General features: G+C 44.4%; 3 protein-coding genes across 3 annotated transcripts; 1 reads left to right on the plus strand and 2 right to left on the minus strand.

The window, feature by feature from the left end:
• Positions 1 to 47: 47 nt before the first annotated feature.
• chmp1b (charged multivesicular body protein 1B) lies at positions 48 to 2,506 on the minus strand. Its single transcript, XM_068744110.1, has 8 exons — positions 2,355 to 2,506; positions 1,852 to 1,949; positions 1,596 to 1,742; positions 1,416 to 1,484; positions 1,177 to 1,284; positions 1,039 to 1,082; positions 786 to 858; positions 48 to 629 (listed from the first exon to the last, which is right to left on the minus strand). Exons 1-8 carry the CDS (start codon positions 2,359 to 2,361, stop codon positions 585 to 587), a joined length of 591 nt encoding a protein of 196 aa, XP_068600211.1. The 5' UTR covers positions 2,362 to 2,506; the 3' UTR covers positions 48 to 584.
• Positions 2,507 to 4,203: 1,697 nt separating this feature from the next.
• Positions 4,204 to 6,408, plus strand: LOC137900296 (terminal nucleotidyltransferase 5C-like). The gene is made up of 3 exons (XM_068744360.1): positions 4,204 to 4,790; positions 5,659 to 5,663; positions 5,822 to 6,408. The coding sequence occupies exons 1-3, from the start codon at positions 4,204 to 4,206 to the stop codon at positions 6,406 to 6,408; spliced, it is 1,179 nt and encodes a 392-aa protein (XP_068600461.1).
• Positions 6,409 to 10,398: 3,990 nt separating this feature from the next.
• On the minus strand, positions 10,399 to 23,766 carry brwd3 (bromodomain and WD repeat domain containing 3). Its single transcript, XM_068744056.1, has 41 exons — positions 23,286 to 23,766; positions 23,082 to 23,140; positions 22,954 to 22,983; positions 22,708 to 22,767; positions 21,732 to 21,882; positions 21,485 to 21,583; positions 21,194 to 21,354; positions 20,903 to 21,124; positions 20,430 to 20,530; positions 20,244 to 20,314; positions 19,889 to 19,989; positions 19,732 to 19,772; positions 19,499 to 19,606; positions 19,263 to 19,413; positions 19,028 to 19,162; positions 18,808 to 18,936; positions 18,055 to 18,280; positions 17,816 to 17,956; positions 17,562 to 17,739; positions 16,915 to 17,008; positions 16,611 to 16,781; positions 16,404 to 16,477; positions 16,131 to 16,323; positions 15,932 to 16,042; positions 15,742 to 15,849; positions 15,211 to 15,335; positions 15,039 to 15,121; positions 14,841 to 14,952; positions 14,687 to 14,748; positions 14,218 to 14,373; positions 14,015 to 14,135; positions 13,797 to 13,922; positions 13,259 to 13,334; positions 13,115 to 13,165; positions 12,866 to 13,009; positions 12,622 to 12,774; positions 12,369 to 12,538; positions 12,122 to 12,210; positions 11,481 to 11,513; positions 11,316 to 11,417; positions 10,399 to 11,224 (listed from the first exon to the last, which is right to left on the minus strand). The coding sequence occupies exons 1-41, from the start codon at positions 23,317 to 23,319 to the stop codon at positions 10,410 to 10,412; spliced, it is 5,367 nt and encodes a 1,788-aa protein (XP_068600157.1). The 5' UTR covers positions 23,320 to 23,766; the 3' UTR covers positions 10,399 to 10,409.
• Between the last annotated feature and the right edge of the window lie 3,076 nt (positions 23,767 to 26,842).

Consider the following 26,842-nt stretch of genomic DNA (forward strand, 5'->3'; position numbering starts at 1 on the left):
TTACATAGAATAAGAGAAAGTGACTATTTTTAAAAAAGGAGAAGAGATAATAGATAAATGTTTATTATATTGAATTACTTTTTGTAAGCGCCAAACTGTAACCCCTTCCCAAATGATCATTGGAAACACTGATGATCAGATACAATTATCTGGTGTATTCCTCAGAAGTAAAATAGGACAATTCAACACAAGAAGTCAGCAGAAGGAAAACAAAATGATAAGATCTCCTCTGGAGCATGCATATATGAACCAAAACTGGAATTTTACAATCCCAAAGCATAATCTTATTCATATGTGTATGAAATAAGTTTATAAATACAAAATAAAAACTGCCAGGTTTATATCATAATGGAGTTCTTAAGTATACAAACCAATTCTTCCAATTTTCCAAGAAGGCATCCAAAGATTAAACAAGAACAACCCAGGGCCAATATCTGTAAAAATGACTAAAGTAGCTTTTCTAAAGAGATATGTGTGATGTTGAAGGTAAGAAAGACTTGAGGTGAATAAAAGATGTTTAGGCATAAGATGAAGGGAGTGTACATGGAGGTCTGCCTTGTAGTGCCAGTCCGCCACAACATCTTTCAAACTTGGTCTCTGAGTTTGGAGAGCCTCGCAGAAAGTTCATCCTTTGAAATGAGTGATCAAAGACAAGAATTAGTCAGGAAAAGTAAGTTGAGAGAAGAATCAGTCTTTTTCACTCAAATGACATGTTGAATTCCTAGTCTGCATCGATATGAGTTTTTGTCCTCGATGTGAAAAGATTTAAAACACCAAATGTGTACCTGTTCTTTAGAAGCCACGGTGCTACCCAGAGATCCTGATTGGCCCTGAGGGAGCTCCATGTTCAGGTCCAATCTACACACAATGCACAAGACACCTCACTTTTAGATGAAATACACAATATCTTCATTTCAACAAAGCCGTTTTAAATATTCCTCATATTAAAGTTTTTACAAATAACCACCAATTACACTTTGATCTATGCCTTTTACTACAAGAATGCATATCCCAGGTCAGAAAAACAAATGAACTTACCCTGATTCATCAGCCATTTCCTGCATCAATGAGTCCACTTGGTTCTGAAAAATGCAATAGATTTAAATTAAGTCTGTTTACCTGTGAATACAATGCAGACAGAAAACATGAAACACTGAGCGGGGCAGAGAAACGCACCTGAGGCGTCGTGAGAGTTGTCGTGTTGCTCATGGTGTCCTCCATGTGGGCTGACTGAACATCTAGAGTCTCAAACTGGCGTTCAAATTTGTCCATGAGAGCTGAAATCTGAGGAGGGGGAAAAAAATAATAATTTAGAACTGAAAATAATGTGTAATCAAATATTAAAATTGCATTGTTTTTAATTAAAAAAACAATGTGGCAGATTGCATAATTCTTGGAGTTAAACAGCCACCTACCTTTTCCAGATTCATACTCTTTAGAACCACATCCATGCTCTTCACAACTCCACTCATAGATTTGGTAACCTGGGAATTAGAACACCATCAGCAAAAAAAACCAAAATAAAAAAGACAAAACTAAATGGTAGCAAACAAGCTGCAAAAGATTTTCTGTCCAAGCCGCATCATCCAATGTACCTGGTTCATCGTCATGGCAGTTTGGACCCTTGCTGACACAGCGTCTATCCGAGCACTCATCCTCAGGAAGTTCACCGACTGGTTCTTCTGTCTGATGGCGTTCTCTGCATGGATCTTAGCCACTTCCATATTTCCCTTCTGGATGGCCTGGAGATGACGTAAAAAAGCAGAGCGGTTAAGTAATCTTCTGTGGCCAAAAACCACCCGTGGGCTCTCACAATGCGATGAAGACGATGGTCTGCAAAATGCTACTGACCTTCTTCACTTTAAGCTTTTCTGCTTTTTCCTCTTTGTCACATTTCTTTGAATTTCTTAGGAGCTCTTTGGAGGCAAATTTCAAGTTGAAGAGATTTTCTAAAATTATGTGGTTAAGGAAGAACAAAGTACAAACAAAAGCAAGCAACATAGCATGATCAATGACTATATACACATTTCTGGAGGGAGATTCTAAGCACTCGTTTTGCTGTAAACGTTCATTCAGGGGATTATATTACACTATTAAACCAGCGCTATTTCCAGCCATTTGCAGTGAGGCTCCCGAGGCCTTCAGAAAAGTGCTCTCCCATTTTGACGACTCGAGTATGTTCAAGTTAACACCGTAGCTTTTTTTAAATGTTATTATTTTTACCTTTGATGGTCATCTAACCCACATGGCAACGTTTCAAAAAAGGTGTTTACATTAATCTCACCAGTTTCGTCGTGTTACATGTTTTGTACATTTCAGCCTCCGTACATTTCTCACGGTTTTTATAAGGATACTTTCCATTCTCGCGATCTTCGGGTGTCTCTTCAAATATCCTAAAATATCAGGATTGGATCCTTACGGTACCTGTAAAACAGACCAAAAAACAAATAAACGTCCGGACAACTTCAAGCCTTTCGGGTTTCGGTCGTCGCTCGCTTCCGCACTTCCTGATCAAAATACAAATGACGTCAGCATCACGTGACGGCGTTCTGCCTTACGTCACGAGTGAGCGCCGCCCCCCTCCTTTGAAATGTGAATGAACAATAAATAACAAAGCATTTTACAGCAATACATACTTTCACTATTTTCATTGTTACGAAAATGTTTTTTTTTTTTAAGTATGAGTTTACAGGCAGATAATCCGACGGAGCAGTGGGCGGGGCTGATTGATGATTCGATTCACGGCGGGGCGAGAGGATGACTCACCCCGTCTGATGTGACGTTCACTCCCGCAACACCTCGGCTCGGCAGTGCGGTGGCACGCCGGTGGTTCAGCGTGACGTAGCGCTGTTCTGTGCTCCACCATTAAAAGTAAATAAATAAAAAATAAACTGTTACGGCGCGTTTTTATGGCGCTGAGATACATCGTTCTCTCAAAGTGGAATTCACTGGTTAGTTACTTAGAAACACTGAGCGTCGTGATTTACCGTAAGTGTCGTGACGCCCGATTGCCATGGAAACAGTGCTCCTGCGCTCAGAGGGAACTGTCCGCGTTAACTTCAGCATCTCTATCAGGGTCGCAAAAAAAGAAAACCTGTTGGGTATCTCAGTATATTTTATTTTTTTACTCCTCTGGATTTCCTTTCCGTTATAATTCGGTGGCAAGCCAGGTGAGTATCTAATGTGGCGTTATTGTAGCTCATGTTAATATTATTGTTTTGTTTTATTTCCTTTTTATTTCCCTGCCTATAGTTTAAGCCTGTTTTATTAATTTGGAACCTTCATGGCTTAAAACGACTATAAATGTAAGATACTATAAATTAATAATAATTATAGTTTGTTCATGGGTATCATTTGACTTCAGGGGCCATTTCCCTAACAACTGTGGAAAAATAAGTTTCCTGTAGAAAATGTTGTTTATCATAGGAGTATTTAAAATGCCAACCAATATATATATATATATGTGTATATTTCCCCATATGAAGACAGGTTACAGTCTGAATAATAGTCTGTAATATGCATTTACAAGGCTTACTGATTGAACATATTCTGAATTTCACATCTCTAAGCAACCAAAAGTGATGCATTTTGCGTCGTTTTGACGCACAGAGCAAAAAAAAAAAAAAAACAAGAAAAAAACAGGCGAGCCAAGGAGTGATGCTTCAACCAGGGGGGCTGTATGACTCATATAGTGTTATCTATAAAGAAGCCCAGTGGTAGGAACACGGTCTTGCTGCAGAACCCAGAGATGTAACCCCCGAGATTCACTAGAGGCTGCTGTGGGCCGTGCGTCCCTCTGCCCCGAGTTCAGGACACAAGCTGAGGCGATTCAAATCTGTGCACTGAGCAGCCGATCTTACTGTTAACAGCCAGTCAAAGTCAAGTAGGAACATTTAACTTATTTTATAATGCACGTCTAAAAAGAAAATAAAATAAAAGCACTGTTTTTTTAACTACTTGAATTAACCTCATCTTCAACCAGACAATATAAACAGTAAAACATCCTGTAAGAATAACTGTTGAAAAAACAACATTAATAAAAAAAAAAAGATGATTAAATATAGTGTACACTTCTGATTAAGTATTTAAGCAGCAAAATGTAGAAATTAATTAGAAAGAATTCCTAAACTGTCATAAATCTGATGACCTGAATGTCGGTGCATCCTCACTTACACTAATGAGCAACATTCACAGGTACGAATAATGGAGCTTCAAAGAGAGAAGAGGTTCCACAACCTGACCCTAGAGCAAACCCAAGCTCTGGACAAGGTCCTGACCGAGGTAATCCCCATCCACGGACGAGGAAATTTCCCAACGCTGCAGGTGAGGGTCAAAGACATAATCCGTGTGGTGAAGGATCGGCTGGTCGAAAGAGAGATCCATGTGAAAGATATACGGCTAAATGGGGCCACTGCCAGCCACGTCCTCGTGAGGGATAATGGCATCGGCTACAGGGACTTGGACATCATATTTGGGGTGGAGCTGCCCAGGCAGGAGGACCTCCAGGTGATTAAGGAGGTGGTGCTGTGTAGCTTACGAGACCTCCTCCCTTGTGGAGTTAACAGACGGAAGATCACCTGTCTCACCATGAAGGAGGCCTACGTGCAAAAGATGGTGAAAGTATTCAATGAGCACGACAGATGGAGCCTCATCTCGCTCTCCAACAACAGAGCCAAGACCATGGGGCTGCGGTTCGTTAGTTCACTCCGAAGACAGTTTGAGTTCAGCGTGGATTCCTTCCAGATAATATTAGATCGCATGCTGGAGTCTTACTGGGAGACTGAACGGAAGCAAGGAGGGAAGCTGGCTTTGAAAACTGTGAATCTACCTAAAAGAGGCAGCGAGATCAAAACCGAAGGGCGGGAGCCATCGAGCGCTCTTCGGGATGTGAACGTGGAGAAGGAGTCAACGATGGCAACAGGTGGAGAAGGTTTGCGCCAAGATGAGGACGGTTCCGTGCGTGAGAAAGAGCTTCCGTGTGGAGAGGCTGAGCAAATAGATGGAAAGCAGGAGGCGCAGGAAGTGCTGGAACTTGAGATCATTAACTTAAAGCAGCAGGAAGAGGAAGTGGGTGACAGAGAGGGCGTCCAATCAGAGGAGGACATTGCGTTTGAGTTATGTGACGAAGCTAATGAAGAGAAAGGTCAGTTTCACTGTGACTGCCCGTTAGTGCCGTCCCCTAATAGATTATTTGCAGACGTCAGGGATCCCTTAATGGCAGACGCGTGTTTAAAACTACAGAGTAACGAAGAGCTGCCTGCGTCACACGCGTCCCAGCCAGCATCCGCAGCAGATGCAGAAGAGTCAGCGCCTCAAGAAGTCCACCGTGAAGACAGAACCAGGGCGGAAAACATCTCATGCTCACAAGACCCACATCTTGAATTTTCTTCTCCTCCTCCTGCGAAGAAGACTTGCAGCACATCGCAGGACACTGTGCCAGATTACTGCCCCTCGCCGAAATTACAAAGAAAAATGTCCCGGAAGACGATCGGCAAGTCAGAGTCAGACATGACGACGCAGCTGTCCCCCCCCGTAGAAATCCCTAAACCGCTTCAGCCCAAGCCTCCTTTCAAAGATAATCCTCGCCGCTCAAATGTGGCGGCGCCCCGGCCCGAGACGTTGGACGCCCTCACACACAGTCCAGTGAATGCCCCTCAGGCTGAGTCTGGCTTCAATGAACCTGTGGATCAAAGTGTGGCTCCGAAGCGCCCAAAGAGGCCTCCTGATTCGGACCCTGCCCGCCTCGCTCGTGAACCGACTGTAGCCCCCCGGTCTGAAATCAGGGAGCAAATACCTGAGCCGAGCTCTCGGGTCGGGCCAGCAGAGGAGCCCGCCGTCACTGTCGAAGCAGAGTGCATGTACGGAGACTTCGGACAGGCGATGGACCACCTCCGCCGCCGCCTCATCGCCACCCACCACCCAGAGGAGATCCGGGGAGGGGGTCTGCTCAAATACAGCGACCTCCTGGTGAGAAACTTCAGAGCAGCCAGCGAGACGGAGATCAAATCCCTGGAGCGGTACATGTGCTCCCGCTTCTTCATCGACTTTCCTGACGTGAGCGAGCAGCAGCGGAAGATCGAGGCCTACCTGCGCTGCCATTTCAGCGGCAACGAGGAGGCGAGCAAGTACGACTATCTGATGACCCTCCGGCGCGTGATCGACGAGAGCACGGTGTGTTTGATGGGGCACGAAAGGAGACAGACGCTCAACATGATCACGGTCCTCGCCCTGCGGGTGCTGGGCGAGCAGAACGCCATCCCCAACACGGCCAACGTCACCTGCTTCTACCAGCCAGCTCCGTACATGGCGGAGCCGATCTACAGCAGCTACTACATCACCCAGGCTCAGCCCCCCCTGGTCTACCACCCCTACCCTCTACATGTCCACATGCAGACCGGCCTGGTGTAGCTGCAGTTATACCCCCCCCCCCCCCCCACCAGGGAGGTATGACGCTCTGCAAGGCGACGCACAAATCCAGGTTTCGATGACAACAGGCAACCGCGGGCGCACTCGTTGTTTCGCGCTTTGAAATCACTCCTGCTCACACGAAAGATGAAGAGAGGTCAGAAAGGAAGCAAGACGTGCTTTCAAGACGAACACTTCTGAAACGGAAGCAAATCACTTTTCAGAGAGGATCGGTTCCAGCGGATGGACTCGGCTGTCCTCTCCCGTTGAGGGGACTGTTGTAACGCGATGATTCTCAAAGACTGGAAGACATAGCGTCTTTAATATATAAAACATGAGTATCCTGGTTTGGCTAAAGCTTGACTCATGATAAATCCTCGCTGTTTCTGTCGGCTCATGTAACTGTGTCGTGACTCATCGGTGTCCGTGGAGTGTGCGTTTCAGCACGTGGTGATTCCTGCGTATTAAACGTGTAGATGTAGCACACCTGTCTCTGAGGTCGTGTAGCTGTGGGTATCTGACTTTCAAAGGGTAGAAACAAGACATTTTGAGTTCCAGTTGTAATTTAGACCGTCGAGAAAATGTGTTGCTGGGGCTGAACTTTGTGTTTTGAAAATACAATGCAGCATAGCCAGTGCAGCTGGTTAGATGGGAGGCATCAGCTGAACAAATACAAGTCAAATATAAGAAATACTTCATGTCAGAATGTACTATGATTTTATGTTGCTATTAAGCCATAAAGTAAAAACACACAAAACAGACAAATCTAAAATGAGAAGAAAAATTACTTTCCAACATCCCCCCCCCCGCCCCCCCCCCCCCCCAAATTCAGTCTTCCTCTTTTCTTCCCCACTATACTGCTAATGATTTTCCTTTTGGCCCTTGGAATATTAAACCAAGCTGAGAATGCACTGATTCCAGTCGGCGCCAGTCTGAGGGAGCGACGGTTTTACTTTTGAATCATAGTCACTATTGGCACGTTGCCTAAAGTGAAAACCCAGGAATTGTGGCCATATCTTGTCTTATCAAATCTATTCTTAAATTCTGTTATATCTAGTGTGAACAGCTGAAAATACAGACTTCATGTTGAATTGGGTTTTTACATCTTCCTCTTCACCAGGCTGTGTAACACATAGTGACAGCTGTTTAGCCTGCCATTGTGTGCAAATATGTTATTCCACAATGCAGCAAACACTTAACTTTGTTCTTTATTAGTGCATAGCTACAATAAATGTACTCAGTGGGCTGTTTCACGCTAAATCTGAGACTGAAGCACATCGTCAATGCACATAGCTGTTGTTGAGTCGCGAAGGTGTTTCTGACATGCTCGTAAAGCTTCAACTGAATACTAAAAAAGCTGTGTGCACTCGTTTCCTGTGACGTGTCACTTTTGGGTATGTTGTGTATGGTTCCAAACTGTTCATGTTAATAATACCGCATATCTCGCTGCTCAGATTGTTACTGTGATAATAAATATAACCAAAAGGCTCTTTGTGTGGAGTCTTCCTTCGGCGGTGTGAGTACATGGTACATATGACCACCAAGTTATCAAAATTTAAAGCTATTATTCATCTTTGATTGCAGACCTGATTTCATACAAGCTCATTTAAATGTCACTTTTAAACAGGCCAGTTTGTATATGAAGTGTTTTCTGAATCTAAAGTAGTTTAAAATTCAAAGCAACTAGAAATAAAGGGACAGTCTGTTCTTTTGTTTTAAAAAACCCCAAATTAAAACAAATTATTTTCCAGCTTTAAGTTTGAAAATGTCTGATCTTGAACGTAACCTTTAAAAAAAAAAAAAAAAACCTTTGTAATATTAAGCTGTTAGATCTAATTGGGCTCTGCACTCCACACAATGACAGATCAAATTCTCACCCTTAAACTCAAGGCTGTGTTAAACTGAAAAGAATATACAACAAAAGGTATATTAATCTCATGTCTGTTTTAAACAAGAACCCAAATGACTGCACAGACACTACCCCCCCCCCCCCATCAGTGGACCAATTGAGCCCTTTAAATACTGAACATATTCTAGTATCAGATTTCCAATCAAGCAGGTAAAAATAATTATTTAATCCATATCCAGAACCAAATTCATACAGTGTAATTTTTTTTGTCAACCTCCCAGTTATCCTTTAATGTGACCTCTACATCTTTATGCATCAGCCCCCTTTTGAATTCCCATGATCCTCCAGCATCTCTGCAGTTTCTAGGTGTGGCAGAGCGTAATGCGTCACAGCTTAACCGCGTTTGTTCTTCGTCTGACTCATCCCTGCTTTCAGCTCATTAGGCAGCTCCAAAAGTCCAGCCAGGCGTACGGTGATCTGGTACAGTCCATAGATAAACCCAGCATTCTATAATCGCGTGAATTTTTAGGCTTCAGTGTTTGTTTGCGACCGTCGACCATTAAGACCACAGATGACTCGGTGATGGCGAACAGCTCCTCCAGCTTTTGCAGGAATCATGAAATCATCAGAGAACAAGGTCACAAATGGATTCATTGAGATTTTTATTAAAAAAAAAGAAACCACATACAATAAAATCATTGTGTATAAAAGACACAAAAACAATTTACCAAAAAAAAACCAACTGACCGAGCTTCAGAGTAAACCATCATTGGATAGAAAAAAAAAGAATGCAAACAGTTGATGTAATTCTACAAAGAGATTCCAGAAACTCAGGAATCACGAGTGATGAAAGGAGGGAGAAAGCACTAGAACAGTCATTTCATTTGTAGCACATATACGGAAAAGCAGCAATGTGCAGTTCCACCCCAAAAAAAGCATCAGACGGTTGGAAACAAGCAGCAAAAAAAAAAAAAAAAAGCCACACGCTCATTCATTGGAGATCCAGGGTTGCTAACTAGACAAAACCTTCAGCTTCGTCATAAACTGGCTAAACCCATTTGCACGGGCTCAAAAAAAATAAAATAAACAGACTGAATTCATGTGCTGCTCAGATTAAATATCAAACCCAGAAACACCACGAGCAGTTTCCTCTTATTCACTATTTTTATTACTCAGCTGCCATGTGGAATTAATGTGCAAATATTTCCTCATAACTATTGTGAAATAGTTCACCCAAGTTTAATAAAAATGAAAAAATAAATATTTCTGTTGGGCCAATAACCCGTCGCCTTCGCACACGCTGGGTGGAGGTGGGATGGACGCAACCAGGATACACAGGTACCATCCATCAGTGAGTATAAATACAAACAGGACACACAGTGGCTTTTTTTACCCAAGGAGAAACGAGGATTAAACACAAACTCACCACTACATTTTATATATATATTTATATATATATAAAAAACAAACAACAACCCAGCCACCCAATTCTGACCAAACACCAGAATCTAATAGACAAATACATTTAAACGCTACCAAAGAGGAAATAGGAAACAACCGACATTCACACGCCATGGAAGCTGTCCGACATGGGCGGCACCGGCGAGGAGATTAGCGTCGCACTGCGTTGGACTGACTTGAGGTTCCTCCAGTATCGCTGGAACCGAACCCGAAAAACACTCACTTTTACTCCAAACACAGATCAAACACAAAACCTGAACGATGTGACCTCCGGAAGAGTAGCGATACCGAACAAGATTCACCTCCGTCGTTTCTGGAGAAATAAAATATGAGCACCATTTTTATTTTTTATTTTTTTGGCAACCCCCCCCATCCTTCTTTGGTGACCAGGAGTAGGAACACCTGTGGAAGGGATGAGGACTAGAAAGGAGGTGTGTAGTGTTTACTGCCAGACGAGAAACACACAGGAGGAGGAAGAGGAAGAGGAAGAGGAGCGCAGTGCCGCGTCTCTTAATGTCTTCCGACCAGCGGTAAGGCTGAGGTGAGCTAGTCTGGTTGGAGAGGCAAGGAAACTCCAGCTATCGGTCTCTTATATATATTTAGATATATTATATACAACTATACAAAAAGAAAACGGAAAATCCCTGAAGTATAACTCTTGTTTTGACGCTTGCTGAGGTCTGAGGCGGTGAGGTCAGTGACTCCAGCCCATCAGGTGGCTGACGCGAGCTTTCTCCGTCATGCGGCGCACCCGTCCTGAGCGGGACATGCCCAGGTTGAGCGGGTCGTCCTTCGACCCGCGGCCGTCGTCCGAGTCGTCCCCGTACTGAACTGTCCTGCGGCCTCGGTTGCGCGTGTTGACCCGACGCGACTTGCGCCAGTGGCCTCTCGGATTGGTGGGTGCTGCAGCCCCCGTCTGCAAATCAGAGCTGTGCTGCTCCTCCTCTGCCTCCGCTTCCTCACCCTCCTCCTCCTCAGGCTCTTCCTCCTCCTCGGGTTCTTCCTCCTCCTCAGGCTCTTCCTCCTCCTCCTTCCTTTCTTTGACTAGTTTCTGCTGCTGGTCTTCTTCCTCTTCCTCCTCCTCCTCCTCCTCTTCCTCCTCATCGTCGTCTTCTTCCTCCTTCTCCCCTCCCCCCTCCTCTTCCTCCACAGACGACTGCACTCGTGCTCTTTTCAGTGTCTGCGCTGCCTCCTCTCCCCCTTCGAGTCTCCGTTTCCCCGAGGTCGCGACCTTACCCTTGACGGCGAGGTGTCCCGCCCGGCAGGGAGCTTTGCTGTAGTCGTGATCGCCCCCCTCCACGTACTTCTCCATCTCAGAGTCAGAGCTGTTCTCGCTGTCCGACGATGACGAGGAAGACGAGGACGAGGACGACGAGGTGGAGGATGACTCTGATGAGGAGCTGTTGGATCCAGACTCCTCGTCATCATCGTCTTCTTCGTTAGGCTGCAGTGCTTCTTGACTGTGCTGCTGTTTTGAGACTTTGCTTAAATCCACGTTACGCCGACGCCCTGAAAGCAACACAAGGATGATGATGATGGATCATTCGGATTCACGTTCAGGGGTTCGAGCCCCTCCGTTGGCATGTTTTGGCAGTAATACCTGATTTCTTCATTGGAGCTGATTGGCTGCGAGTCCCCCACTGCTGTCCTTCATTTCTGCTTTCGCTGCTCATCCCTGAACTTGGGGAACAAGGCTGAACGTTGTCGTTCTCCTCCTCTTCTTCTTCCTCTTCCTCTTCCTCCTCCTCCTCCTCCTCCTCCTCCTCTTCTTCCTCCGCTACGCTGCTGCTTTGCTGAGCTGAAGCAACAACGTGTGGCTAATTACTAATCAGGATCGTAATCATCACTTCCCCCAGTATAATGCTTTATATCTGATCTTCCTTCATTGCACAAATAGAATTGTGTGATTGCCGCTTCATGTTTTTTTATTTTGCCTTTATTAGATAGGACAGAGGGTTCGACAGGAACAACCTGCTGCTCCGTCAGCACACGAGGCCAGCATTCTACCAGGTGATCCACTGGGATGCCCCAGCACACAAACATTATCTATGAAGTAATGCATCTAGAAAATATCTAGAAAAGAAAATCAGTTTTCTTCTGCTGTCACAACAGACAACAGTAAAACGTATAAAACGACGAGACGGTAAATCTGACAACATAGCATCAAAGGCATTACGTGAAGTACAAACCTAATGATTTATTAAACCATTTGAGTGCATCTAAAATGTTAAATAGCACCATTGCACTGGCAAAATAAACTGCCCATTAGATAAATTATGTTCTGTGCATTTTAATTAATGAAAATAAAATAAAATTGTATGTCAGTGTTTTCCCTTGCATTAACATTTCCCAATTAGTTTAACAACCAATCACAATTCACAGCAAGAGCCTCTGTAAACCACATACCCTGATTCTGTCTCTGAGGACGATTCCTGGTTGAGGTCTGGGATTCTTTCGGCTTCGACGCCTTCCCTGACTTGTTCTTCCCTTTAGTGCTGGAAAAAGAGAAGAGACGCAACGATCCAGGCTGATTAGACACCTTATATGGCAGCAGGGTGTCTGAAAATATCAGTGTTTAGAAATTAAAAGTGCATAAGGTGCTTTTAGGCTTCTTTATATGGAGGTAAAATGATCACTCGGGGCGCTCGGTTACCTGGAGGATGGATTAACAGGCGGCGAGCTGCCGCCATTGTGCAATCTGTCCCTGTAACTGCGCCGCTGCCGCGTCCGCCGCTCATTCTGAATGGCAGACTTGTGGTCAGAGATGATGGAGATGATGTGTTTCTCAAAGAAGGCCGACAAGCTGAGAGTCATGGTGAAGATCTGGCCAGAAGAACAAGAGCATTGCAATGACATGACAAGGCTGCTGCTGTGCTACACCTCGCTCAGTTCATGTTCAAGCGCACCTGTGATTTCTTGTTAGGCGTGTACGCTTTGGAGTTGCTGAAAATGAGGCGAACGTCTTTGGCGAACTCCATTGGGTTTTCGTAATTCCCCTCATGTAGGGTCTCCGACACCGTGCTCAGATCCATGGGAGTGTCGATTATGTCTCGATAATCCTGGAGGGGGGGGAAGAGCACAAATGTTCTTGTGCTTCTGCAGCTGTAGGAAATCGTTCTTATTTTTAACAGTGGTCTCAGTTCGTTTTACCGGGTACTCGAAGAGATCCACGGGCCGTCTGAAGGGTTGTGAATCCTGCGAGGCCAACATCCGATGCACCAGCTCTCTGCAATGACCTCGCCAGGCTTTTAAATCCAAAACCACGCCACGCTTCTGAGAATTCAGGTCGGATCCCTGGCAGAGCGAAGGTGAAACGAATAAGCCTGAAGCTGCCGCGGATGCTTTCAAGTCTGTAACGGTTAAAAAAGGACGTTTTCTGCAGAATAGGTTCTTTCTTACACGGCGGCCTGTAGATGTTCCTGGAGTGTCAGAGTCTACATCCAAATCGACCTGCAGAGGAGCATAAAGCAACACGGCAAAAGCAGTTATACAAGTGAGCGGCAGAATGAACGAGCCGGCATAACCCCCAACTCATCTGCTCACCATAGCTTCTGCTCCGCTGCTCGTTTCAGACCTCAGCGTGCGATAAAGGTCCAAGATGTCCGTGCAGCTCTGGTCCCTGAGGGAGACAGCGCGAGTACTTGTCATCGTTACCTCTGCCGAGGAGGTTTTGTTTTCGCCAGCAATAGTCTGTCTGTCGGTCGGTCTGTCTGTCTTTCTGTCTGGATTCTCGAACACGTTGAAATTTTCCGTAACATTGCAGTCAATGGAGCTTCAAAATGTGTTCTTCAATATCTCGGTTGTTTATTGAGTGATGTTTATGGAATTTGACCCAGCCATGTAGGGTGGGGCTCTCTACCTCACCGCCGAATTTCATCCGGATCGGATACAGAATGAGGTCAGGAAAAAATAAAATGTTAACATTGAAAACCCCATTTATGGACTTAAAAATCAGTTTAAAAAAATCAACTCCGATTCACTTTTACTTTTCAGGGTTGGTGTATAAAGATACCGAGAACAATTTAGAACCTTCTGTTGATGACCAGCGAGGTGGTAAAATGAGAATTCCGTGGCGTCTTACCCGATGTAGTGAAGCAGAACATCAGTCACCACCTTGGCCGTTGCTACTATAGGGCTCTGGGGTTCGTTGAAAGTGCGGGCGTTGTGCTCAACGTAGCGCACCTCCCACATCAACGCAGAGATCCGCCTGCAGCAGAGAATAGCATCCACGCATAAAACTCTAATCCCTATATTTTGGTTTTACATTTATAGCGAAAATGAAACGCGAGCCTGCGCCACCTGTAGAAGCGGTTCTCCAGCCGTTTGCGGATGGTGCCGAGGTCAGTGGGGTAAGCCACCGCGGTGCAGTAGAGGGGGTAGTCCCGCAGATTCACCGGCGACGCGAACGCCTTGGCCACCTCTGCAGGCAAACCCGGGAAGGAGATTAAACGAGGCCGATACGAACAAAGTCAGACGTCACCGAAATGCATACGGCAGCGTACCCAACGTGAGAAGCTGATCGATGCCGTGGAGGACTCGCTCACAGTCTTCGTCTTGGCTGTGAGCCCCCCATTCTCCCTCCTGAGGCCCGTAAAGTAGAGCCTTCAGCTCGTCCTCTGCCACCTCCACGCCGTCACCGACCTGCTCTGGTAAAGCCGCTGATAGAGCCGCAGAAAAGTAAGTTCAACACCGCTACGAAACAAACTTGATACTCTTGATCAAATACTAGTATTTCAGATAAAGTGGTGTGGAAAAGTGTTTGCCCACTTCTTGATTTCTTGTCTTTGTAAGCAAAGTAAAGACATTCTTGTTTCCTAAAGCCATGGAAAACCTACCAGACGGTGATCGTTTAGAAATCTGAAGCGAAACCTCTCTTCCCAAGCCGTTTCAAGTTGAACCAAAATGGAGTTTATACAGTTGTGAAACTAAATGAAAAAAACATCTATATAATAAAATAACAACAAAACTGACCTTCTTCGGGTATAGGTTCCATGTCCCAAGGACTCATTTTCTCCCGTTCGCCATTATCCCACCTGATGGAAGGAGGTAAAAAAAAAAAAAAGAGTTAAGCCATGTACAAGCGATTCATTTCATAAAGCAAAAAACATTACAGAGAAAGACGTACTTTACTGCATAGCACTGAAACAGGCTGTCTGGATACTCGGGCTGCAGAGGCTGCTGGTCCTCCACGGAGCCGAACCACCAGGCGTCATCAATGATGCTGCGGAACCTCATACCTGGAGAGGAAATTAAAAGACAGGAATCGAGGGACTACTCACGACAGCAAACATAAACGCCAAACACGTGAATGGAAAACACCCACCCGCCTGCCAGTTGTGCTCTTTAGCCTCATTGTAAATCTGCTGTAGCACCAGAAAATCTATGACATCAGGCATGTCATGGTACCTTTAGAATGAGGAGAGGGAAAATAAAATAGTGACATTTCTGTCCAGACATGCCCATTTCACAATCTGACGGTGCATAAAGATACTCACTTCAAGGAGAAGGAGTCGTTGGTCATCTTCCCTGAGACTGGATCCAAGAATGCTAGTTTTAGGCAGCACAGGGTGGGAGGTCCCACTTCATATTTAATTCCAACCACCTTCACAGATTCTTGGTCCTGAAGGCGCCGGAGAAAATAAGAACGGCAAAGCCGAACAAATGAGAAAGACAAACAAGTTAAGGCTACATCTACACGTACAGCGGCCTTCAAGCCGTTTTTAATTCACAGCAGCTCCAATGCATTGCGTTTCCTAGATGCACAACTCAACATTATATCATGTTACTGATCATTCCAATGCACCCTGAACATTAAGAGTCAGTCAGACTCGTGGCTCCGAGAGGCTGCACTTCAGGACAACAATGTCTGGAGCTGAATGCTATAGATCTGGAGCGAAACAACCGCCTTCAGATTAGATTAGTCACGTGAACGCAGCACTAAAATACATTCCATCCTGCAACTCAATATCCAGAATTGTATAGCAACAACAGCAGAACTATGGCTTTTAAAAAGCACAAGGCCTAACCCTGAGGTCGAGTCTGTTCCAGGGTTGTTTCTGGGGGTTGATGCTGTAGACCTTGGCTCTGCGGACGGCCCGAACGTAGGCCTGGTGGCCCTGTTTGAAGTAGATGAGCTAGAAGAGGGTAGGAGAACCAGGATCAGAACGCACGCCCCGTGATATGTTCTTCTGCTTGATGCCAGAGTGATGCTCTTACCTCATCCCCCATTTGTGGAACAAAAGGAGAGCGGTGTGGCATGGTCTCCATTATCCATGACGGTGGCAGCCACTCCTTGGCATCAAGTCCACCCAGAGAGGAATTGGGTTTCTAAGTATATAAAACGTGTTACTTGAACTGTAAACACAAGGTGCAGTCGGGGAGTAGGGGGGACGAGCTGCAGGATGCGCCAACTCACCTGTTTGGACTCTTTGGGCTTCTTCCGCTTCTCGTTTTCTTTCTTTTTGGCCTCCTTTGCCTTGTCATCACCTTCCTCCTCCTCAGAGCTGCTGTGGCCGTGAGGCCGGGCGAGCCTCCTGGTCGATCGCTTTGGCGGCTGCAGGTTGATGCCAGCATCAGCCGTCCAATCAGAGTACTCACTAGAGTCGCCACTGCGAATGAAAAATGAGCATCGCTCGCTGGGTGACTGTAAACCGACTATGATCACACTGCAAAAGCCAAAGATATTTACCTGGAGCTGCTTTCACTCTGCCACTGAGATTCATCATCAGTTGAAGCCTCGCTTTTCTCCACCTGTTCAGCTGCCTGTCAATAAAAGGCAAAGATATCAACCTTTATTTTTATGAATATCAACTTTCAGATGGTGCGTTAGGTCATTTCCATGCCATTATTTTACCTATTTTTTGTCATAAACATAATTATATCTGACAGAACATACCTCTCCGTCGCTGTCTGACTCATTGTGGGTCTCCGAGTTGCGGCGGTTGATTGAATTTTGACTTCTGGTCCCAGGACGGCGGACTTGGGCTGAGCGGGTCTGATAGGTGTGATGCTGCTGCTTTTTCTTGGTGGGCCGACGCGAGCGCAAGCGTGACGTTAACACGTCGCTCTACGGTGGAGAAAGAGGATGCAAAATGAGGGGAGAGGGAAACTAATTACCTGAATAGTGTCATATATATATATATATATATATATTTCTTCTTCTTCAAAATGTGAAATCAACTTTATACATTACTATGTACCTTGACTGTGCAGGCTACCGGCCTCTTCCTCCTCTCTGCGTTGTATAAGGAACACTCCAGTTCGCCTTTAGCTTGTCTGCACTGCCCCGAAACCCTAATAAAAGGAATAGTTGTAATCATTAAATTGTAGAAAATTACTAACTGAAAGTGAATTTGAAGGATGCATATCTTTCCTAAAGCCAACAGCCTTTTCTTTTGTGATATGTGCAGGCATTATATGGGCAGGTAAATGTCATCACCTTCCAATAATAAAGTGTGCAGCCCGTATCTAAAGGAGACGCATGTCGCTGCATTTTCTGATTCTGTAATGGTATTTTTTTTGCTGTGCTTGTGGTATTGTGTTTAACAGTGCACAGAGCATCAGGCTGGATTATAGGCTGAAAACAAAGCCACTCTGGCAAGGATGTTTTAAAAAGGTACAGGTCTATGCACGAATGCGCCATCTTCCTGCAGTGTCGAGGGGATACATGCCGCGTTTATTAGCGGTTTAAAAACAATCAGAATATTACTTTTTCTTTTTCATTTGCTGTTGTTACTAACAACTCTCTCTCTCACTCTCTTCGTGCACTGTCCCTCAGCTGCTGCTTAATTCTGCAGAAACTCTTTTGCGGCGTCCTCGTGATCCACATCTGCTCCAGTAACCTCACCTGAATACCCCCGGCGGCAACTCGTTGACCACTACTCTGCGGCTCCAGGCCAGCAGGTCCCTCTCAGTGGCCACCTGACTACGCAGGGTGTTGTGCTGCATCTGCCACACCCCATCCATCTGTCCACTCCTGCGGGCGCCAGCGTCAGGAGAAGATGCCACCGCCTCAGCATCTATAGCTATAGGAAGACAAAAAATGATGTCACGCAAATAATGCATGCAATGCATGATGACATAATGCAAGATAAAACATACCCTCTGCCTCCTCGGGCTGCTGCTCTGCATTATGCCGATCGTCCTGCTCATTCTGCAGCTGCCTGATGAGATTGTCCAATAAGCTTTCTCGGCTTTCTGCCGTTTGTTGGCCGAGTACCTGCTCAACCAACTCTCCATTGCCTAAGTAGCAAACAGGCAGAAGGCGGGTTAAACACTATTGTGTTTTGTAATTCGGAATGCTATGAATAATGAGTGGTTTTTTTTCTTTTTTTTTTTACTGTTAGCCATGTATCCTAGCTGGGGTACCAGCTGCTCCTCATTGCAGTTCTCTCTTCCTGGCACAAGGCGCTGGTAGTGAGGAGGGTGAGGATTCCCATCCACATCCACCAGGAACGGTGGAGGCATGAGGTGTGGGGCTTGCTGCGTCTGCTCATCCAGCACGTAGTTGTTTGAATCACGAATAAGAGGTCGGTAGTCCGTGTGGAAGAACATTTGGTCAGGTATCTGGAGAGAAGAGCATGCTTGTGTTGAAAAATAATCAAATCTGATTCGCTTGCCCTCCTAAAAAAAGGCACGATACAGAAAAGGTCACAACAGAGACCTTCATCGTGGTTAGTGGGAGTCTTTAAAGCTGTCCTTGGTGACTAATAGCTTAAATTCAGGCTTTTTGTTACAGAAAAAGAACTGTAAACCACAAATGCACCATATTTTCTGACTGTATTACTATAACATATCTTTTTATTTTTAAAGGGACTGTCGGTACTGTCTTCAAGAACAAATTCCCCACACAGCGATTTAGGATGTTTCTCAGCCTCAACCTATAGAGCATTTCAAAATTCCCTGAAATGTGAAGCCACTCATTTTAAAAAATGGCCATGAATTCCCAGTTCTGCTGGGTCGAGTCTCCTCAGCCTCACCGCTGCATAGTTTTTCATCTAAATTAAATACATTCCCCTTTTCATTCAAATAAAAATACAACATATTCCAAAACTAACAAGGTACAGTCGGTGTTGCGCCTTAGTTTGTCTTACCTTCTCATATGGTCTGCTGCAGCCGAAGCCAAAGATCAGAACATGGCCGTGTGAATCGGTGCAGGCAAAATGCTGCCCATCCACCGAGAATTTGCAGTCAAAAATAGCACCGTGGCCTTGCCCTTCAATCTGAAAAAACAAGCATTTAGATATGAACTCAATGGCTGTGCATGAAATAAGACGGCGATATTTCACCGATTCCCAAAGGGAAACCAGTTACCATGTTGAAGAAGTTGCGGATCTTGGCTCCTTTGGTCAGGTCCCACACGTAAATGTTGCCATCGTGGCCAGCAGACAGCATCATACGGGAGTCAAATGGGTGAGCCTCCATCACAAACACCTCATCATCATGACCCTGAAACAGAGCGTGCAATCATGCTCATTTGATCCACGAGTCAATAGTTGGACATTTTCTGTTTATCCTGAAGCAGAACAGCAGAAATCCAGATACTCACAGACAGAACATGGAGCAGCTGTCCAGAGGTTGTGCTCCATACTTTGAGCAGGTAGTTCGACACCGCTGTGATGACGGTGCCGTCCGCACGATCCCACGCCACCATAGTGACCACCAGCTTGGTTTTATCATCCCCGTTGGCAACATTGCTCCTGGAGGGAAATATCCGATCAGACATCGAATACAAAGGGCAGTTTATACATTGCCAGAAAAGTCTGTGCTGCAATTTCTCCTCACCCAGGAAGCCTGGCAGCCATGTCTAAAGTGAATTTGGTCTTCCACTCTTGTTGCTGGTAATGCCAGATTCTGGCTGTGCCATCACGACTGCCACTCACAAACCGTAGGCTGGTAAAACACGTAGATTTATTTGGACATAAATAAAAAGCATAAAAACAAATAAAGATTAAAAAAAGAACTTTTTCCAATTTTTTTTTGGGGGGGGGGGGTCATATCTCAACAAATGCACTCACCTGTCACTGTTATTACTAAACTGGACAACAACAACTTTATCCTGAGAAAAGAAAAGGACAACGTGTATTTAGAGGAAAGCTTGTTTTAACGAAGTATAACAAGTAAAAACCATGAGTGGAACAAAAACAATACATCTAATGGCGAATAATTTGTTACCGTGTGAGCGTCCATCTCGGAGACCTTCACCGGGGTTTCAGCACCGAGGTAGTAGACCCTGATCATGTGATCCGTGCCGCCGGTGACCATGAACATACCACCTATTAGAAGTAAACACAGCATCAAATACAAGAACGCAATCAGTCAGTAACAACGAGTATATCCATGTAGTCTCATTGTTCATCATCAAAACAAACAAGTAAGTGATTTATTATATATTTTTGCCACAATCAAAGTAGAAGAAAACCCAGACATTAAAAGATCTTTTCTTAGTTGTGTGGATGGTTTTTTTTGCAGCAGCATTGGCAGGAACATTTGGATCGTTAATTTTTTTACAAGCCGGTATTACGCTTACCACTACTGAAGGAGGAAGTGGAGACTTGTACGCCTGGACGCGACCGTTCAACAAATTTCACTGGTTGATCGCTGAGGAAACGGGAGGGAAGCTCTTGTTATTATTTCCATGAGTGAGAGAGTAACTTGGTAAAAAACTAGAAACGGTAGAGCTGAAATGGCTACAACCGGTGGTTTGAACGCTTACCTGAATTTCATGCTTAAGGAGTTCCACTTCCAGAAACACACCATGCCATCTGCACCGGTGGAGCCCAGGTACCGCATTGTCCCTTTCACAGCAGGACAAAACTAAGGAAAGAGAAAGTGGTCAGTCGCAGACAAAGAGGGACAAGCATTTACCACAATATTCCAGTAGCTAACGACTACTGTTGCTAAAGCTTTTCAGTAGAGAGAAGAACATTTTGTCTATATGGAGGACAAGGGCCATTTGAAGAGAGAAGGTTTGAGAGAGGGGTTAAAATAATCATCTATGCCCCTGGAGAGCCCCACCCTGTGACTGGGTTTCAATGATACTCTTCAGGACTTAATGATTTTGAGAACTTCCTCTCCAGTTCACTTTACTCACAAGAAGAGTTTAGTCAGTAATGAAAAGTACAAATCTCCCAATGCGGTTCTGTTAAAGTCTGAAACAAGCCTCTGATCAAAACTCCTCGTCCTCACCTGTATGGATGTGATGGAAGCGCCATGGGCCTGCAACACTGTGATCGGTGCACAGGTGCGCAGGCACCACACTCTGATGGTTTTGTCACAGCTTGCCGAGGCGAGGAGAGTATTCTCGTGGTTGACTGCCATGTCACAGATCTCTGCCGAGTGGCCTCGAAGGGTTGCTAAGAGACGGCCATCGTCAGTGGCCCAAATTTTCACCAGGCAGTCGTCAGAACCCTAAGAACATTTACGTTTACGTTTGTGAAACTCGTATATAGCAAAATAAAATCTGACATCATCACTGACCGTAAATATCCGACGGCCGGTTCGATCAAAGGCTACACAGTAGACTGAAGAAAGGTGGCCGAGGATACGTTTATGGATCTTCATGTGTTGGTAGGAGGACGATGGAAGCGCTTGGGCGAAACGAGTCGTGCCCGAGGCCTGGCGAGCACCCACGATTGACACTGAATAAAAAAAGACACGCACACGGATGATTAGTGGAAGCAGCAGACTGCTAAAGCAGACTAAATTGCTCTGGTGTCTTTTGGTGCTTTGGATCAAAGGATTTGGATTAAAATGAAAGGTTCCACATACCAACATTAGGAGGACCGCCATTCTTGACAGGTGGTTCTGGTGGACGTCCTCGGTGGAGTGCAGCAACAGCTGAGCCACTACATACTTTGTGGCTACAACCTACAAGGAAAGAATCCAAAGTAGTATTATCGACTGGTTAATAGATATGTTATCCACACAAATACAATAATAATTACAACAGTATTCACATGAAAAATGTCAACAACAACAAAAAAGGAACTATGATGGACAATAGTACAACTCTAACTTTTGGTGGTACGCAGCAACGACTGTCTTCCCAGCCCCAAGAGTGTTTGGACGCCAGGAACACTAGGTGGGATCTCCTTCTCTATGAGCGGGCCAATCCTCTGGCAAACACGGAGAAGATAGTCTGCAGGAATGTGCTGGTTCACAATCACCTGCAGAAGACACAACCAGCAATTAGAATGGGATTATAAATAATGTTCAAGTAGAAATAAAGATGGAAATTTGTAGTTTATGTAATTTCAGGAGAAACCACGAACCCACTCATTTTGGTTGGGGCAATTTTAATTAATTCGTTTTTACATATGTAGAAAATGAGACAGGCATGACATCTAATGAGACAAATATACAACCACCTCAGTGAATATGAAGACAGCATTACAATCAATTAAACTCACTGCTGGATTTGTGAGGAAGAAAGAAAAAACAGCTGTACAGTTCCAAGGGAGTAAATAACTATATTTCTTGAAAAACGATGTCTAACCTACGCTGGTTATTGCTGTCCAGTACCGGTAACTACTCATAATTTGCTGCGTGGTTTAACAGTGTAGTTGGTGAATAAACAACAAAAAGGGAAGTAGGCGGGGGAAATGCGGGAGGAGGCGGGGCATGGAGGTTACACAGCGAATCGCGAGACTCGCTCACTGGATTTCCGGTTCGCTCACAAACACGGCTGTGATTTCATTGGCTCCGAAAGCAGACTGACGGCTTCCTAGACCCGGTTCATCCTATCACAGCAGGCCTTCGGTTTTATTCTCCTTTCATTAGCCTTCTAGCGAAGACCGCACCGAGTTACAGAAAATACAGCAACATAAATAATAAAATTGTTTTTTTTTATGAGTACTTTACAATCATGTCCATGCTAGTTGATTGGTCTAAATGCATTTTATACATTCGCTAAAATGTAACTTTACTCTTAAATATAATTTGTATGCTTCGTTTGATTAAAAAAAAAAGTCAACAATGGGAAATGTACTGACCCAGTCTCGGAAGGTCCGTCTGGATTTCTTCCCGTCCCAACTCCATCGATCAGGGACCAACTAAAAGTTAGAAGACAAGCTGTTAGGAAAGGGGAGAAAATCCCGTTTCGCCCAAGCGTGGCAGCCCGATCCTCCGAACAACATTCAAATTACGGAAGAGAAGCTCAAAATGCAACCAGACGGGGATTGGGCAGTGCTACGGAAACTACATAGGAGTAAAAACTACAACAGTCCACCTGAACGTACCTCGTACTCCTCCAGCTCCTCGATCAGAATCTAACAACAGACGGACACGGATAGCGTTAGCTGTTAGCATCAGCTACTTGTTTCGACAACAGATAGGACGTAATGTCGTGTTTAACGTCGGGTGTTACCTGCGCCGCCTTTTTACAAGGTCCCGACTGCAGAAATCTGGCAATGAGGTAATACAATTCTGAAAGGATCGAGATGTGTGGATTAGCTTCGTACCAGCTAGCGTTAGCTAGCTTTTGTGTTGCACTCGGCTACTTAGCTCGCTGCAGAGTATGTTAATGCTAAAAATGTTTCGTCTCGACTATGAAAGGACGCTTTGAACTCACCAGCTTCGATTTGGGAACACTGCTCTCTTGCCATCGCTTATTAAGACTGGCGACATTAAGACAAACTGATGTTTTAGCTCGCTCGTTAGCCGCCGGCTAGCTTAACAGTAGCTAGATGTGTGTAGCTAAAACAGGCTGGCGAATGGCCTCCTCCTCTCCCGGAGTTGCTGCCTGACCGCCCGGTGCTGCTTCGTGTTAGCGCCCTCTATTGGAACTACATGAGACGGGACTGTTTATTCTTTATCTGAAAAATAAATATTACAAAACAAATGTGAATATTTCTAACCCAAAAAAAAAAGATTCAAATAACTTTAAGTTATTCGTTAAGTAATTAAACAGGCCGATAAATATCTAGCTTTTACAGCTTTTAATTTATGACAATTCAACAGGTATGCGTTATAATAATAATAAACAATACAATTCTAATAAAAACCTTGGTGGAATGCCTTCGTAACTTTTGTTAGACTGAATAGATCTGTTACAATCCTTTTGTTCTTGATTATACTTTTTATTCTATACTTGTACAATCACTTTATAACCTTGTTGATAAATATGAAATGTTACTTAGCCTTTTCTACAAATGTTAACAAATAAATCCTGTGAAAAAATATTTTAAGGTTTGTCATGGCATATATTAAGAACAAATAGATTAATCTATGGTTACCAAAGGAATGGAGGATAAACAAGACACAAACTGATGCATTGTTCGATTATTATTGAAGGCATTTGTGGGGATACGTCACCTCCAGAAGACACTTGGATCAAGCCTGCAACTGGTTGAATTGCACTGGTTGGCCCAAAGGTGGCGCTACGACATCTACTGCAAAATCTAAGCGACTGGTCTATTTTACTTACGTTTCTTTTTTTTAAACCACTCAGCTTTTAGAGCAACCTGTAATAATCAGCTAAATAATGGCCTCTGAAATCATGACCGAATACAAGGACGATCAGAAATCACAGCCCTTCTGTGCGCGTTGCGCATTTACGCAGCCAGAACCTCCGCCTTCACAACCTGTTGATTCATCACATGATCAAACATATTTACAACAAAGACTCTCATGACGGAGAGTTCTAATCATTTAAAGGTTAGCCTGTCTTTATGTCTTTAAAGGCCGACCACAGGGCGCACGCAGGACTCGCGTAACTTTATTTGGTATCTAGTCCACTGGGCGGGACTTGAGCGCGGACGCACCAGGGCTTGGGTTCAGTCTTCATTCAGCCTTCCTCTGCGTCTGCGGACGGGACGTGTTTTCATCAGCCTTCGGCCAAATGAGAATTTAAGCATCGGCTGGATCCGGATCTCCCCGTCAACGACCCCGAACGCACCGGTAGGCTGTGCGTCGGTTCCAGGCGTTCTGCGGCGCTGCTGGGGCAACTTCTTGGAATATATAGGACATCGTTGTTGTTGTTTTTTTTTTGACCAGTTAAAACGCTTTTACCATATGCCGACGTTTGGATTCGTATGATCCTTATTTCACAGAATAGGGTAAGTTTTCACTTTGGGTTTTTATAGATGCTGATGGATCAAATCCATCTTAACACTGACTAACCTAAATGGTTAAAACAATAAAAAAAAAACTCCATAGTGTTTTTTTCTCCTGTGCTGTACTTCATGTGGCCTAATAAATATAATGTTGCTGGACAAAAACATGAGCTGATACACGTAAGGCGTTATCACCCACGGATGCTCCAACCAAATCATATATGATTGATCGACACACATGAATAATTATAAAGAAGTTATGAGCATCACTGTAACTTGAGATGAGGTTCGCTGTCTGAAGCTTTGTGACACTTTGCTCTGCTTCTCAGCTAATGAAGAAGCTGCTGTACTGTAAGCGGGTTAATGACGTCTGCACACCTGGAAAGCAGCTGTTTCTGGTGTGATTCCAAAGTCAGTGCATTGATTGTGTTGGAATAGAAATCGGGCTCTTCTTCCAGTAGGTGGATGATGATGTGATCCTTGGAGCTGTGGATGCAGCTCCTGCAGCTGTGTCAGTGTGCCGAGGAGCCTGCGTGTTCAGACGTCGAGGCTTGAACCGCTTTGCCCGGTTTGCTGTGTCAGCGCTGAGTTTGGCCCGGCAGACGTGAAGACGTGAAGACTGATGAGGATGTGTGCTGACAGCTGAGTGGGCCTGGATGGGCTGTTCTACGGCTGATTAAACTGGGATGTTCACTACACCATATGCTCCTTTTACATCATGCAGCCTCACATTTGGGCCACCGTTGTGTCTCCTGTAACCTTCTTCTTGGTTACACTATTTAAAAAAAAAAAAAAAAGACACGCGCATAAATTTAACCATCTGAATTTACATTATGGGGTTGATAATAATTATCTCAGCCCCGTATAAACAAAGCATGAAATACCCAGAATCCCATAATCATAGCGAAGAAAGACAGAAAAAGCTTACCTGTGTAGAATCTCATTCATCCAGGTCGTCTTTGAAGGTTGGAATCAAAGGTTTGCAGATGTTGTACCTCTCGTACAAGAGGCTCCTTCAGTAGCTGACTTGTACCTACCAAACGTATAAAGATATTTCAGTGGAAGACCTGTATTGAATTGCCATAATATTTTAAAGCTGTAAGAATTAAGTATTAATGGTGGCAAGACTCCTTTAAAGTATACGTATATATATCTAAAAAAAAGTAAACTCTTATCATCAGCATGGGAGTCAGCCGCCTCGACCACTGGGCCGGCCTGTGTGATTGTTTCACATGACTGAAATAACGCTTCTTGTTATTTATGCAACAAGTGTGGCAAGAAATCTCAATCCATTCCATTTTTTCTTTATAATCTATTTTATTTGTTTTTCTTTGGCAACAAAATTACTCGAAATAAATAAATACATCAATAAAAATTCAGTCTCAGAATTTTTATAATATGATTGATCTCTTATGGCTATTTTGCTAGCTGTTATTGAAATGATTGACTTATTATCCCATTTATATGACTGAGGATTTCACCATTATGTAAATTCTCATGACAGGCTTGCCCTATATTCAGACTGGCATAACTAGCCTTTTCCCGCCTCCTCTTCTTTGTGCCACTTACCATTATCTTATTCTTATTTCAGTTATGCTCAGTTTGCCGCATCAAGTTCCAGCTAGAACAAGAGGCTTGATGGGGATTTCCTTTTCTGAGACGTAACTGCTCACTGTCTGTTTTTGCTTAGGCAATGCTGTGTCTTGGGTTTTGTGTTGTCGTTGTTGTTGTTGTTGTTTTTAGCTGAAGCTATGCGGTGGTAAAGGTCATTTAAGTAAAGACTCACAGCCTTGTCTCTGATGTTACAAAGCATGTTGTGGGGAAAGTAGGTTACTGGGCCAGTTCCTGCAAGCTTAAACTGAACGCTAGTCTGACTGTTGCTCGAGCTGCTTAGTGTGACTGCGCATGCAGAAATGGTGCGGGTCTGTGCAGCGGTGAAGGCGTCGGTTTTTACCTTCTGTCTCTTTAAGGAAGCAGAGCAGCGCTGCATAGGATGACTGTTAAATCTACATCCCATGTTGATTCATCGCAAACACATATAATGGAGTTAAATGTTGACCGACCAAGGTCAAAG

This window comes from Brachionichthys hirsutus, chromosome 10 (assembly GCF_040956055.1).
Source record: "Brachionichthys hirsutus isolate HB-005 chromosome 10, CSIRO-AGI_Bhir_v1, whole genome shotgun sequence".
Lineage (NCBI taxonomy): Eukaryota > Metazoa > Chordata > Actinopteri > Lophiiformes > Brachionichthyidae > Brachionichthys > Brachionichthys hirsutus.

Excerpts from the sequence above, each read along its gene's own strand:
- chmp1b (XM_068744110.1), bottom strand. Across the intron at positions 1,485-1,595 it reads CTGCCATGACGATGAACCAG|GTTACCAAATCTATGAGTGG; the intron begins GTACATTGGATG and ends TCTAATTCCCAG. Across the intron at positions 859-1,038 it reads GAAATGGCTGATGAATCAGG|ATTGGACCTGAACATGGAGC; the intron begins GTAAGTTCATTT and ends CATTGTGTGTAG.
- LOC137900296 (XM_068744360.1), top strand. The coding sequence starts at position 4,204 with ATGGAGCTTCAAAGAGAGAAGAGGTTCCACAACCTGACCCTAGAGCAA.
- brwd3 (XM_068744056.1), bottom strand. The coding sequence starts at position 23,319 with ATGGCAAGAGAGCAGTGTTCCCAAATCGAAGCTG. Across the intron at positions 22,768-22,953 it reads AGGAGCTGGAGGAGTACGAG|TTGGTCCCTGATCGATGGAG; the intron begins GTACGTTCAGGT and ends TCTAACTTTTAG. Across the intron at positions 15,122-15,210 it reads AACGACTCCTTCTCCTTGAA|GTACCATGACATGCCTGATG; the intron begins GTGAGTATCTTT and ends CTCATTCTAAAG.